This window comes from Perognathus longimembris, chromosome 5 (genome assembly GCF_023159225.1).
Source record: "Perognathus longimembris pacificus isolate PPM17 chromosome 5, ASM2315922v1, whole genome shotgun sequence".
NCBI lineage: Eukaryota > Metazoa > Chordata > Mammalia > Rodentia > Heteromyidae > Perognathus > Perognathus longimembris.
Window position 1 is genome coordinate 46,090,260 of NC_063165.1, and position 14,245 is coordinate 46,104,504.

At 42.2% G+C, this 14,245-nt stretch overlaps 1 protein-coding gene across 1 annotated transcript; it reads left to right on the forward strand.

The window, feature by feature from the left end:
• The first annotated feature begins 768 nt into the window (after positions 1-768).
• Timmdc1 (translocase of inner mitochondrial membrane domain containing 1) lies at positions 769-13,873 on the forward strand. Its single transcript, XM_048346697.1, has 7 exons — positions 769-1,094; positions 2,382-2,547; positions 6,082-6,170; positions 6,698-6,765; positions 9,705-9,783; positions 10,899-11,009; positions 13,568-13,873. Exons 1-7 carry the CDS (start codon positions 907-909, stop codon positions 13,716-13,718), a joined length of 852 nt encoding a protein of 283 aa, XP_048202654.1. The 5' UTR covers positions 769-906; the 3' UTR covers positions 13,719-13,873.
• Positions 13,874-14,245: the final 372 nt, after the last annotated feature.

Sequence of the window (14,245 nt, forward strand, 5' to 3'; positions counted from 1 at the left end):
CAGGCTTTTCTACCTGAGTTGGCTCAGATCCTCAGATCTGTCAGGCTCCTGAGTAGCTAAGATTACAGGAGTGAGCCAGGCTGAGTGTAGTAGTTTCAAATTACAATTAGAAAGGAGTAAGGCTGGCGAAAGGCTTGCTAAACAAAATTAAGGGAATGTTAGGTAACTAACAAAGGTTAAACTGAAATTAGCGCCCGTCGGTTTAAGAATATTGCATTCCAATACAAACTTTTGAGACACTCCCGTTAGCACAGCTATAGAAATGGGAAACTTGCTTGGGACCATCAAAAATTCACAGCAATTTTCTTTCCAAGAGTAATAAAGCATACGCTAAGCAGGGAGAAAGCCACTCTGTGAAGTGCCCCAAATCGATTCTTTCAGAAAAGCACTCTAAGATCCGGGGCCCATTCCACAAGGGGCTGTGCGGGGGCTTCTCGGGCCCAGCCGGGGTGGGTCACCGGCCTCTCTCTACTCCAACTACAAAGAACACTGCACTTCCTTACATGGGACTTCTGGCACCGTCCAGGGTCTAAGCTCACCTCTAACCGCGCAGGGCCGGGTCCAGGCGCCCCTCCCACTCAATTACACTCCGGACACCCGACGGAAACATGGCGGGACGGTCACGCCACCAACTCACTTCCGGGGGAGGGGCGGGCAAAACTACCGCCTACCCACTCAAACCGGACGTGGCTTACACGCCGGTCCCCGCTGTTGTCCCGCCCCTTAGCCTTTGCCCTCACGAGGACGGGACTTCCTGTGTTCTGGGCCCTCCCACGTAAGTCCGAGCGCTCGCAGGCAAGGTTGTCCGGTGCTGCGATGGCGGACCTGGCCGTGGGTTAGCTTGGGCCCGCCCCGAGTCCGCCTGCTCACTCTCCGGGCTGTCTTGAGGTTCCGAGCTGGGAGGACATGGAGGCCCCACGGCGGCCCCTCAGCGGGACGCTGGGTCTGTTTCCCCGAGTGTTTGCCGCCGGAGCTGCGGCCGCAGATTCGAATTCCCATGTGGTGGAGGAGACGTGGAAGCTGCCCAGCAGTGCGCTGGAGCCCCGTTACGCGGAGTCCGGCTGGGATCGTCTCCGGCTGCTGTTTGCCAAAGAGTAAATGCATCTCCTCGGGGCGGGGTCTGGGGTGGCCCTGTAAGGGGGGGCGGCCCTGGCGGGGGCAGGCCCTAGCCGGCGGAGGCTCGGCGGGGGAGATGGGGGACACGGATACGTGCAGGAGGTTCTGACATCTGTGCCCCAAGCCCGCGTCCTGGCAGTGTGATTGGCAGGTGTGTGAATGAAGGGGCCGACCTATTCCAAGAGCCCATAGGGAATATAGTCTAGTGAAATCTATGCCCTGACTTTAGACTTTAGAAAAACCGGGCCAGCCTTCCGTTACCGTCAGGCAGACACCAATTGGGACCCATGTCTGCGGAAATCTGCTCCACTGTTCTTTTTTCGTGATTTTAGTTGATCCTAGACTTACTGTATTTCATGACCAATAATGTTCCAGAAAGTAGGAACTGAGGAAGCAAAAGAGAGTTTTTGTTTTGTTTTGTTTTTGCCTACTGAGTTAAAAAATGGAGCAGCTAGCTGGGCACTGGGGGATCACGCCTGTAATCCTACTCAGGAAGCTGAGGTTAGGATAGTGGTTGAATGCCAGACGAAGCAGGAAAATCCACAAGACTCATCGCTAATTTACCACTAATTACCAAAAAGCTAGAGGGGTTGTGTCCATCTTTGGATTGGTTAAGCAATGTGTGGCAAAGCAAGGACCACAACTCTCCGGTTACGTAAGTCTAGATCCATTACAGTACAGCAATAATAAATTCACCATTAGGTTTTTGAAAGATAATCTAATACCCTAATCAGGCCGCTTTGTAAACTTGTATCTCCATATTGATAAAATGGAGCTAGATGCTGATTTCATTGTAGAATTATTGAAGGAATAAAAGGGAGGCAAGGGATGCACATCTCATTTTCTAGTTTCAGCCTTTTTACATTTTCTCTTTTCTGAGTTTTGCTAGAAACAAGTTTTTGTATAGATGTTTTTGATCCTAGTCACTGTAAAAGATAAAATACAAAGTTTAAATGTCAGTTTTCTTATCAACATTGTGGTAATTACTGTCCTAGTTTCTGGCAGAATAGCTTTGCCTGAGATTTTTGTTCCCTTTTAAAAAAAAAAAAGGATAGAGGGTGCAAAGCTGGCCTTGAGTGTTGTGATTCAAGAAGTATGCCACCATGCCCAGATTGTGCTGTTTTTACTGTTGTAACTTGCTTAATTCAGTAAAGGATTTACTCCATTTCTGTCCACAATAAAAAATGTGGTATTAGCACTCAGGATAATTCTGAGCATAGTATTTTACAGAGTGTCTCAGTAACACTATCTTTTTGATGTTTTAGTGAGCATCAGAGGATTTCACAGGAACTTGTCTATATCTACAGATCAGCTCTTTCAGCAGGCATCATTGGCTGGGCATATGGGGGAATACCAGCTTTTATTCATGCCAAAAATTGCTACATTGAACAGAACCAAGGAGAAATTTATCACAACCGATTTGACGCTGTGGTAAGTTTTGTGTTCTAATAGTACTTAGATGCACACTAATTGAGCAATTCACTTTATTAATCTTTTGTTAGATCATGGGTTAGAGCGATTTAATGTGTCAGAGGAAAGAAATGAACTGTGTGTGCATGTGTACATGTGTACATACTTGGGCTCATACTCCATACATACTCCAGGCCTTGCATTCTTTTTTTTTTTTTTATTAATTGAACATAAATTTTTTTACAAGGTATTGTGCAAAGAGGGTGCAGTTACATAGTAGGGCAGTGTGTACATTTCTTGCGATATCTTACAACCTGTTTTTCCATCCCTTGTCTAGGTCAGGTAGACACATATGCAATATACAATGTACCAAGAACATATACAGTGTTCACAGACTTGGTCTCTACTGTCTCTCCGTCTCCCTTTGTTAACAGTCATATATCAGGGAGATCATGCCCCTTTATTTTCTGTGTTCTAGGCTTGTCTCACTCAACATTATTTGTTCGAGTTCTGACCATTTCCCTGCGAATAACAATATTTCACCATTCCTAATCGCTATGTAGTATTCCATTGTGTATAAGTACCATATTTTTTGGATCCATTCGTCTGTGGAGGGGCATCTGGGTTGTTTCCATATTTTAGGTCTTGCATTCTTACTGGGCAGCTTTTTCCATTAACAGCTGGCACTCGAGCCATACCTCCAGTACTGTTTAAGTTTGTTCTTAATAAGGCTGAAGAACCTACACTTTTCTTGTCTAATTACTTACCTTGGAAACCAGCATGTGTGGAATCATAACTATGGTTTTCTTTCTGAACACATAACCCCCTGGAAGCATATCAGGGCCTACTTGGTACTAAAATAGTAATTCTTGATTTGTAGCAGCACTAGGGCTTGAACTTGGGCCCTCACACTTGCTAGACAGGCCCTTTACTGTAGGAGTTATGCCTCCCTCCCTAAAACAGTAACTTTTCTTTTTTTTTTTTTTTTGCTAGTCCTGGGGCTTGAACTCAGGGCCTGGGTACTGTCCCTAAGCTTCTTTTGCTCAAGGCTAGCACTCTACCACTTGAGCCACTGCACCATTTCTGGCTTTTTCTGTTTATATGTTACTGAGGAATTGAACCCAGGGTTTCATGCATGCTAGATAAGCACTCTTACCTCTAAGTCACATTCCCAACCACCCTCCTTTTTTAGATGAGTGCCTTTAAAAATTGTTATTAGAAAGGTGATATACAGAGGGTTACAGTTGTCATATAATGAGTACATTTCTTTTTGGACAATGTTATCCCTTCCCCCTCTCTGTTTTTCCTTCCCTGTCCCCACCTACAAGTTGCATAGTTCATTTTCAATGTAGTGTCTAGTGAGTACTACTGCAGCATTTATTCACTCTTTATCCCAACTTTTCTGTTCCCCTCCTTACTCTCCCAAAGACAGATAAGTGAACAAACAAGACAAAAGAAAAGAAAAACAACAAAGAAAAAGCTTTGTTTCCATTTCCTACTGTTCATTTCCATAGATAGTGTTTTGTATGATCAGAGGCATGTAGGCTTTGTGCCTTTGTGTTCCTCCCCTAAGAGTATCTTCCTTTTGTCTCACCGTGTGTGAATGCCTTGAGTCCTGTATAATTTATCACATCTAGGTGTATTTTAGATCTAGCCTGCACATATGAGAGAAAATGTGCCATAAAACTTTTACAATTTCATATTCTAGAGTACTAACTCACTTGTTTTACTATCAGATCTTTATGTCAATTCTAATTCTGTTGTATACCTAGGGAATTAAAGCTGAGAGGATTTTTTAAAAAACTTTCTATTTGGTTTAAAAGAAGAATCTCACAAATAGCATAAAGATTTCCTGTATGCCTTTTACCTGCACGATGGTTTAACCTTGTACAGCATTTGCTTCTCTGTGTACCAAATACTGTTACTTTCTTCCTGAACTGTTTGAGAGGAAGTTACAGACATAAGGAATATTTAGTCTGTGTTTAAGTACCTGATCATTCTCTTATGGAACCACAGTTACAATGATGAAAATCAGGAAGTTAATAACTAGAATGGGACTGTTATCTACAGACTGAAACTTTCTGGGTCTTATGTGAGAAATCTTTTTTTTTTTTCTGGTCTAAGTTCTAATAGAATAAACTTCTCTCCCATGTCTCTTTTTTTTTTTTTTTTGGCCAGTCCTGGGCCTTGGGCTCTGGGCCTGAGCACCATCCCTGGCTTCTTCCTGCTCAAGGCTAGCACTCTGCCACCCGAGCCACAGTGCCCCCTCTGGCCGTTTTCCATATATGTGGTGCTGGGGAATCAAACCGAGAGCTTCATGTGTAGGAGGCAAGCACTCTTGCCACTAGGCCATATTCCCAGCCCTCTCCCATGTCTCTGAAGTCTCCTTGATTATGGAACAATTTATCATGAACTTGGCAGTGTTTTGGGCTATGTACATTGTGGGATGCCCCTCAACTTAATTTGTTTGATGTTTTCTCATAAGATTCAATCTGTTAGTGGGCAGATACACCTGAACTGATATAGTCTCTATGCTCTCAGAAGCACATGATATATGTTTGCTTTTTTGGGGGGTGAGGAGTTGAAGAGGAGGTTGCCGGTCCTGGTGCTTGAACTCAGGGCCTGGGTTCTGTCCCTGAGATTTTCTACTCAAGCCACACAGCTCTACTTCCTACTTTTTGCTAATTAACTGAAGGTAAGAGCCTTGCTGGACTTTTCCACCCCAGCTGACTTCAAACTGAGAGCCTCTAATCTCAGCTTCCTGAGTAGGATTAGAGGTATGAGCCACCAGCACCCACCTTTTTGCCTTTTTACTTTAGGTATTTAGTACTTGGTTAAGATGGCACCTGCCAGGTTTGTCTATTGTAAAATTACTGCATTAAGATAGCAGTTACAGTGGTGTTGCTAAATAGGCATTTTCTAACTCTTTCTATACCAATGGTTGGTGTTCTGCTCTAAGGAACTACCCTTCTACAACCACTTTTATTTATGTGTCAGTGATAGGGATCATTTTGAGAAATGCTATTGTGTGAACATCATAGAGGCTCTTGTATAAACAGGACATTTACAAAGATACTGCATTATCTCCTGGGATCACCTTTGGTGGATATGTAGTGCATGACTGCATGTGTAGTTGATTGGTCAGTTATGGTTTCTTATTTCGTTCTATTGTCATTTCTTTTGCTAATTAAATTGGTCAGGATGAGGGTTGAAGCCAAGTCAAGTCACCTGTGTTGTACTTGAGCTTCCTTGTTTGTTGTCTGAGCATATGTTTCTTTTTCTCACAGTCAGGATGACTGTAGCATCATCTTCAGATGAATGGTTGCATTACCAGAGCGACTCTAGCTTGTCTTGGGTCCCTTTTCATCCACATTATTGTGGATGTCTGAGACTAGTTTGAGCCTGTGTAAAGCTTGCTATTTCCAGAGGTGTTCTATCCTTGAGCTCAGTTAGATATACCTGCTGAGTGCATAGCTGACATTATTCCATTACAGTTTTAGACTAGGAAAAGCACCCAGGTGTCTTGGAACCTCACTATGTTTTCCTTACCTTTAGCAAAGTGCACATCGTGCTGCCACTCGAGGCTTCATTCGGTATGGCTGGCGCTGGAGTTGGAGAACTGCGATGTTTGTGACTGTGTTCAAGTAAGCACTTCTGAACTGAGCACTGACATGAAAGGGATTCAGATGCCTTTTTCCCCTCAAGATCTTTTGGGGTTACGTATGTTAAGAGGTTGGTACAATTGTCCAAATGTACTATTGCATCCATGATATAGTTCTCCCAACTGGGATCAGAATAGATGCAGGTTTTTATGTGGCTTTCTTTTGCATTCTTTTGAGACAGCGTCTCACCTGTAACCCAGATTTACCTTGAACTTGCATTGTCCCTGCCTCCCAGAGTGTTGGGATGTAGGCATGCACCACTACACTTGGTTTAGATACAGAACCCTTATAAGTGAGTATTCATTCCAGAAACTTGATTGTTTTTAATTCATTCTTCAACAGAAAGTCCACCTTCATTATGAGCAGAATAGAACACTTAGAGGAACCTAGACCAGGATCAGGGACTAAAGTAGAGGCTCTTTGACGTTTTCCATTTTGGTGAAAATAGCAGTCAAAGGTAAATGGGGTGTGTTTTGAATTTTGTTTTACTTTTTTTCCCTTCTTCCCAGCACAGTGACCACAGGACTCAGTGTGTACCAAAATAAAAATGCCCTGAATCATTTTGTCATTGCAGGAGGTAAGACATTTTTGTTCTAATTTACACTTCTTCCTTCCTTTTTTTTTCTAGTACCAATGTTTGAACTCAGGGTTTCCCTCTCACTCAGCTTGCTAGACTGGTACTCTACCACTAGAGCTATCCCTCCAATACAGCATTTTGCTGGTTATTTTGGAAATGGAGTCCTAAGAACCTTTGTGCCAAGGATAGCCTTGAGCCACAATTCTGTGGATCTCATTCCCTTGAGTATCGAGGATTACAGGTGTGAGCCACTGGTACCCTGCTTTCATTTACATTTTTCATTCTCAGGTATGGTTTAGGAAATATGGAAAGACTTGTAAATCACAGCTGCTGGACTCTTTAACTGGTTTTACATTATATTACATTAGATGTAATATTGATTCATGGGAATGAAATTACAGATCGTATTATATTTGGCCCCAGGTATAGTTAGTGAATAAGATAAGACCCACTTTCATTGAATTTTTAGGCCTAATGAAAGTGATGGAAAGTAAGAAATTACAAAACTTGTAATTGTATAGATGTTGGTTAAAGGAGAAAAGTCTCAGATAGTTTGTACGTTTTGGTTCAAAATGCTAGATGGGTAGATTTTAAGTGTTTTGTTGTTTTTTTTTTCCTACAAAAAAGCAAGAAGGTTATACATGTTGATAAACTTGAATTAGCCATTTCTCATTGTGTGTGTTTGTGTGTGTTTACTATTGTGTTGTTTTCCATCCACATGTAATTTCTATTTATCAGATTTTAAAAAATAATTTTAAATGAGGGCTGGGAATATGGCCTAGTGGCAAGAGTGCTTGCATCCTTTAGATGAATGAAGCCCTGGGTTCAATTCCTCAGCACCACATATATAGAAAAGGCCAGAAGTGGCGCTGTGGCTCAAGTGGCAGGATGCTAGCCTTGAGCAAAAAGAAGCCAGAGACAGTCCTCAGGCCCTGAGTCCAAGCCACAGGACTGGCAAAAAAAAAAAAATAATAATAATTTTAAATGAGTATCCCCTAGACTCCATTTTCAAAGTAAGCAGCAGAAAGTGAAGCTGGAGGAGTGGCTTCAGTGGTAATGTCTGCCAGCCAAGCAAATGCAAAGCCCTGAGTTCGCGCCCTAGTACGGGGGCTAAAAAAGATTGGATGAGGAGGCAATGCAGATATCCTCTTGCATCGTTATGAGAATATAAGATGGCATAGTTATTTAGGAATAGTTTAGCACTTTTCTAAAAATATTCACATTGAGCCAGGTCTGATGTGTGTCTGTACTCAGAAGGAAGTTCAGACCAGCCTGGACTACATAGCAAGAACCTCTATCCAAGGGGATTTATTACATTCATTGTGAATAATATTCATGTTTGTTTTATAAAGGAAGTTTTATTTTTCAAGAAATCATGGTTGGATTTTAAGGTTATTTACCTATGTCTGTTTTATTGAAATATAGTCATTTGTTTCTTGAGCTGTATGGAAGATTATGCATAACTTTTCTGCCCAGGCTGTCTTCAAACCCTGATCCTCAGTTCTCAGTCTCCTGAGTAGCTAGGATTACAGGTGTGAGCCTCCAGTGCCTGACCAGAAAAGCTTCTACTTGGGAAAAAACAAAACAAAAAAACAACAATTTTAGAACTGGGCTATGGCTCAAGTGGTAGAGTACCTACCTAGCAAGCACAAGGCCCTGAATTCAAACGCTAGTACTACCCCCACAAAAAAAGGAACAAAAGCACCTTTGGAAGACCGAAACAAAAGACCAACACTTTGCTATCTCTTAATAATCAGACTACAGGTGATTTTTGTTCTTTTTATATAAGAAATAAAAAATATGATTTCAAATGTTTACATTATTCTATAGAAACTGTGTGCTCTGGGGATAGAGCTCCATTGTGAAGCATTTGTCCAGCATGTGCAAGGCCCTAGGTTCAATTTTTATTACCTCATAAGAAAAGTATCACTTGCTGCTTCTTGAGGTGGCATTTATTTCATTGTGCACAGTGAAAAGGAAAGGTAAATGAACATCATAGATATACCTTCCCAGTTGGAGGGAGGGTGGGAAGGAGTCCCTTACTCTGGCCACCAGGTGGCAGTGTAGGCACTGCCTGCCCGCTGCCCGTGGCAGTAGATAGGGTGAGACTGGGAGGAAGCAGTTTCTGTGGGACCTAGAGAAGGAATTTGTTAATTTTGAGAAACCTCTTCTTGAAGAAGTAATAAAAGAGATAGAAGAGATTTTTATGCAGAGACTTTCTGCAGGCTTGTAGGACAAATAAGCAAAAATGAAGCAGAATGGAAGGAATGTCCTGTGGGCCCGTCGAGCAGACTGAATATTTATTTATTTATTTATTTATTTATTTATTTATTTATTTATTTTAAATTTTTATTTTTTGGCCAGTCCTGGGGCTTGGACTCAGGGCCTGAGCACTGTCCCTGGCTTTTTTTTGCTCAAGGCTAGCACTCTGCCACTTGAGCCACAGCGCCACTTCTGGCCATTTTCTGTATATGTGGTGCTGGGGAATCGAACCCAGGGCCTCATGTATATGAGGCAGGCACTCTTGCCACTAGGCCATATCCCCAGCCCCTGAATATTTATTTTTTATAAAAGGGACATATCTGAAATTGGTGACATTGATCAAGATACATTGTATTCATAAACTTTGTTAAAAACAGTTACATATATCAGGTAGAGAGTACTTTTTAATTTAATTTTGACGTTACCCCTTCCTTTGTTCTCTTCCAGTGGAAAAAAATTTTTAAGGGACATTTCTCCTTTGCAATCTGCAGGATCCTGGGAAACTCCCAGCTCATGACCATTTTGGGTTGAGGAGATCTAGGCTGTACTGCTGTATTAATTGGATGCAAGAAGCTCATCTAGATGTCTGTGTTCTTATTACTGAGGGAAAGAAAATTAGATGGGATTCTAATATTTAAAGATGATTCAATATCACTTTTTTTTTCCTTGTTAAATAGCTGTCACAGGAAGCCTTTTCAGGATCAACTTAGGCATGCGAGGCCTGGTGGCTGGTGGTATAATTGGAGCCTTGTTGGGGTAAGCATTAACATGGTTTGATTCTGAATCGGTACAATTTTATTAGTGCCTTGAGTTAAAAATGCCCTTCGTTTCCAGAAAAAAACAAATCTGATCCTGAGGGCCCATAAAAGATCTGTAGTCTTTTTAGGCTCTAGTGGCTTCCACCAGGAATCTTGAAATATAAAGATCTCAGTTCAAAGCTAACCCAGTCTTAATCTCTAACCACCAAAAGAAAGCAGAAATGGAAGTGTGGCTCAAATGCCACCTTGAGAAAATAAAAAACAAAAAACTCACTAAGGGACAGCACCAAAGCTCTGAGTTCAAACCCCAATAAAGGCACACACACATAAAGATCTGTACTCTTTTTCCTTTTTTCCTAGTATTGGGCTTGAATTTAGAACGTTGCACTCTCACTTGACTTTATCAGTCACAACTGGCACTCTTGAGACATGAGCCATGCATTAAGTCTAGCCTTTTTCTTTTTCTCATTAATTGGAGATAAAAAATCTTATAGATTTGTCTGCCTGTGCTGACTTTGAACCATGATCTCAGATCTCAGCCACTGAGTATCTAGGATTATAGATTGTATATAGCGACTGGTGCCTGGCAAGATCTCCAGTCTTCATTGGTAGTAGCTGTTACAGGCCAAGTCTTGCTTTTTTGGTGGGGAATATAGTTAGGTGCTAATATGTTCATCTCTAATAATTATTTTTCTTTGTTGTTCAGACCAAGAAAGAATTACCTCAATATTCACCAAGTGCTGATGGTTTGTGCCTTTAATCCTAGCTACTCAGGAGGCTGAGATCTGAGGATCACGGATTAAAGCCAGCCTGTCAGCAAAGTCCATGAGACTCTTTAATTACATGCTATAAAATGCAGGAAGTGGCACTGTGGCTCGGTAAAGTGCTATCCTTGAGCACAAAAGCTCACTACACAAGCTCTGAGCCTAAGCCCTAGGATCAGCACCAAAAAAAAAAAGATACTTGTCTTCATTTGACAAAGACACTTAAGTTGTCAATTCCTCCTATTTCTGACAGTGAGCATGTGCCTCTGTGGTGTTGCCTAGCAAAGAAGTTCATATAGAGCACATGGACCCATGTCTACTTTACGCTTTCTCTCTGTTCTCCCCTCAGCCTGCCAGTTGGAGGCCTGCTCATGGCACTCCAGAAATGTGCTGGTGAGACGGTCCAGGAGAGAAAAAATGAGAACAAGAAGGCCCTCCAAGAACAGAAACTGAAAGAGTGGTAAGGAACATGTAGAGACCAGAATCTCTCAGTCCTGGCCGCAAAATCCTTAACAAGGGCTTGAAACTCCCACTCAGTTCAAAGAACTTGTGTTTACTGAATCCTTCATCTCATACCTTTTGTAGTCATTTAGTCTATTTAATTAAGAATGGAAGGGGAAAACCCAGTAATTCTATTTTTAATATGAAGTGGATCTAACTTCAGGCACTTAAAAAAATGTTAAATAGCCAGGTACAATGGCTCATATTTTAATTCCCAGCTGCTTGGGAGACAGAGATCTGTAGGATTTCCATTTGAGGCCAGCACTAGCAAACATGTAGTGAGATCCCCATCTCAACAAGTAAACTGGATATGGTAGTTGGTATCTATAATCCCAGCTATGAGGTAGTGTAGGTTGGAGGATCTGTCTGAGGCCAGTTCCAGGTAAAACTGCAAGATCCTATATGAAAAATAAGTAAAATGAAAGGGATGGGGGCATGGCTCAAGTGGTAGATTTGCTGCCTTGTAAGCATGAAGCCCTGTGTTCAAATCTTAGTACTGCCGGGCCAGTGCCCATAACTCCAAACCAGAATGCAAATTTCATTAAGGCGAATTTTCTTGTCTTGATTACGTGGGAGATTTTTAGAGGGAATGCAGGTCAGGAGTGAGCTGCACTGTGCCAGTTAAGTGATCATTATCCCCTAGACTCCTTACATCTGTAATGACATGGAACACATCCCCACATCCAAACATTCCACTTCCTGCTGTAGACAAGACAGTGTCGTCCTGGGAATATGGCCTAGTGGCAAGAGTGCTTGCCTCGTATACATGAAGCCCTGGGTTCGATTCCCCAGCACCACATAGAAAACAGCCAGTAGTGATGCTGTGGCTCAAGTGGCAGAGTCCTAGCCTTGAGCAAAAAGAAGCTAGGGACAGTGCTCAGGCCCTGAGTCCAAGGCCCAGGACTGGCAAAAAAACAAAAAGATAAGACAGTGTCACTAATGACAAGTTATGTCTGTGGCATCTAGTCTTCCATCTCCATTTCCTAGGGTGGGGTAGTCAGAATGATGGCAGGCTTTCTGTGGAAGGTCAGTGTACCAGGCTGCCACCTAGTGGTGAGACAAATGTTCTCCATGCTTAGCCTCCTGGGGCTAAAGAGAACATGGGGTGGAGGCTGCTAGTCAGGCAGCAAATTGGTGATCAATGATTTGACTTGAAAGCTTTGTTTGCATCTAATACACACACACACACACACACACACACACACTCTCATACCCCCCCCCCACACTCTGAAATTCTTACATCTATAGGTCTGCTGTCCAGGGACTTAAATGTACAGAAAAAGAGGATAGAGTTTAGAGCCAGTGAAAATGAAAACCCAGCTTAGTCTCAGCTAGACTTAGAATTAATTCTGTGACCTAACATTTTCCTTGCCATCAACTCCTTGGATTTTCAGCTTTTCCAGGGGGCAGAATTTACCACATTGTCTAATTGTTTCATTCTTTGTCTCCTTGGCACTCAGGAGGGAAAGTGTGCCTAGGTTCTGGTGAGGCACTTAAGAATCCTAGTGTGCTGCTGTGGAGAGTCAAGTACATGTGAGGACCGGTTGCTTTAGTCCCCTGGCATACAGAGAGTTCTTTGAAAAGAAAGCTTTGGGAAAGAGCTTAGAAAGGAAAGCTAAGTACATTGGCTATTTGCCTCTGCTCTAGGATGCTATAGTAGAATGCACATTTGGAAAATACAGACAAATAATAACATTTAAAAGGAAAGGAGAAAGCTGGAAGTTGTCACTGATGTAGAGATGGGAAAACCTTAAGAATGAGTAAAAGCAATAATTTGAATCAGAATAATGGAAGACTAGTTTTGCTGTAGGAAATAGTGTTGAGGGAGAGTTCCTGTGTGTTTGTATATGTCTGTGGTATTTCTGAGAAGAGTTTAGAAATGGCCTAAGGGACTTGTAATGTCTGTTGCTTTGCCTGAAAATATTACAAGGAGTTTAATAATAAGTGATAACATATTTACAAGCAGTTTAATAACAGCCTGCATTGGCAGGAAGTACAAAAAAGTGGTGATAGGGGCATGGAAGAAGTGGGCATAAGGTTAAAGAGAAAGTTGCAAGAGAAGATAGTAACACTCATTAGGAGAACAAATCTGTTGTTTGGGAAGGAGGTTCTAATCTTCACAAATCCAAGTCTCCAGAGATTGCCTGCTTCCTGGGATCTGTGGAGAGAGTTTATACAGTGGCAGGCAGGTGCCCCATCCCCTCCGTTCCCAGAGCCAGAGGGCACCACAGCTTCAAGACTTAACCTTAGCCACAGATGTGTTGGCTTGGTGAGGACTTGGGGCACAGTGTCCTAGATTTGGGCTTTGAGTACTGTAGGATTCATGGCTAGCTGGGAGTGGAACAGGTTAGGAGAAAGAAGGTCCCTGTATTTGGAGTTCAAGGAGCAGTGTTGGTGCATGGATCATCAGGTCAAAACAAGGAGAGCAAGATGAACACTATTTTTGTTGTCTTAGTCTCTGTAAGAACTGAAGAAATGGAGCAGTGCTTGACACATCCTTTTATTCTTTGATTATAGGAAAGCCAGTCTGCAAATTACTGAACTCTTCCCTGAGGAAATCGAAAGTAGCTTACAGGAAAATCGAGCTGAGGAAGATGCTAAAAAAATTGATGCCTTGCTAAGCCTTCCTAGGAACCCCTCCTCACCACATAAACATGACAAGGACTGAGGAGACCGTGGCCTTGAGACTCGTTGGCTTGCTGGAGAACTGTGTGGCAGTGCCCATGAATGCCCATGCCAGGTCACATGTGATCAGCCTGCTGACAGACGTGCACTAGAGCCTCTGGTGGCAGGGACTGGCTCTTTAAAAAAAAAAAAAATCAAGATTGGGCTATTGTATTTTTGTTTTATTTACCCTTTTAATTTAAACAGATAATTATATGTTTATTAATGTACTGACATGCTTGTATTTAATTTTTCTAGATTTTGTCAAAGTAAAACAATTCCCAGAAGATTAAAAGTTCAATTCTAATTTGTTCACGGATGGTCTAGGTAGAGTTGAGCACACAGCATACACTCTAATCCTCATGCTCTGGAGGTTGAGGCAAGGCCAGCCTAGGATGGATACATGAGATATTATCTCTAAGCAACCCCCCCCCCAAAAAAAAAAAAACCAAACAGAAACCACGTGGGTGGGCGATCTCTAGGGAATCACTAGATCACTGGTAGGAGACCAAACCAGATAAAGTAAGTGTC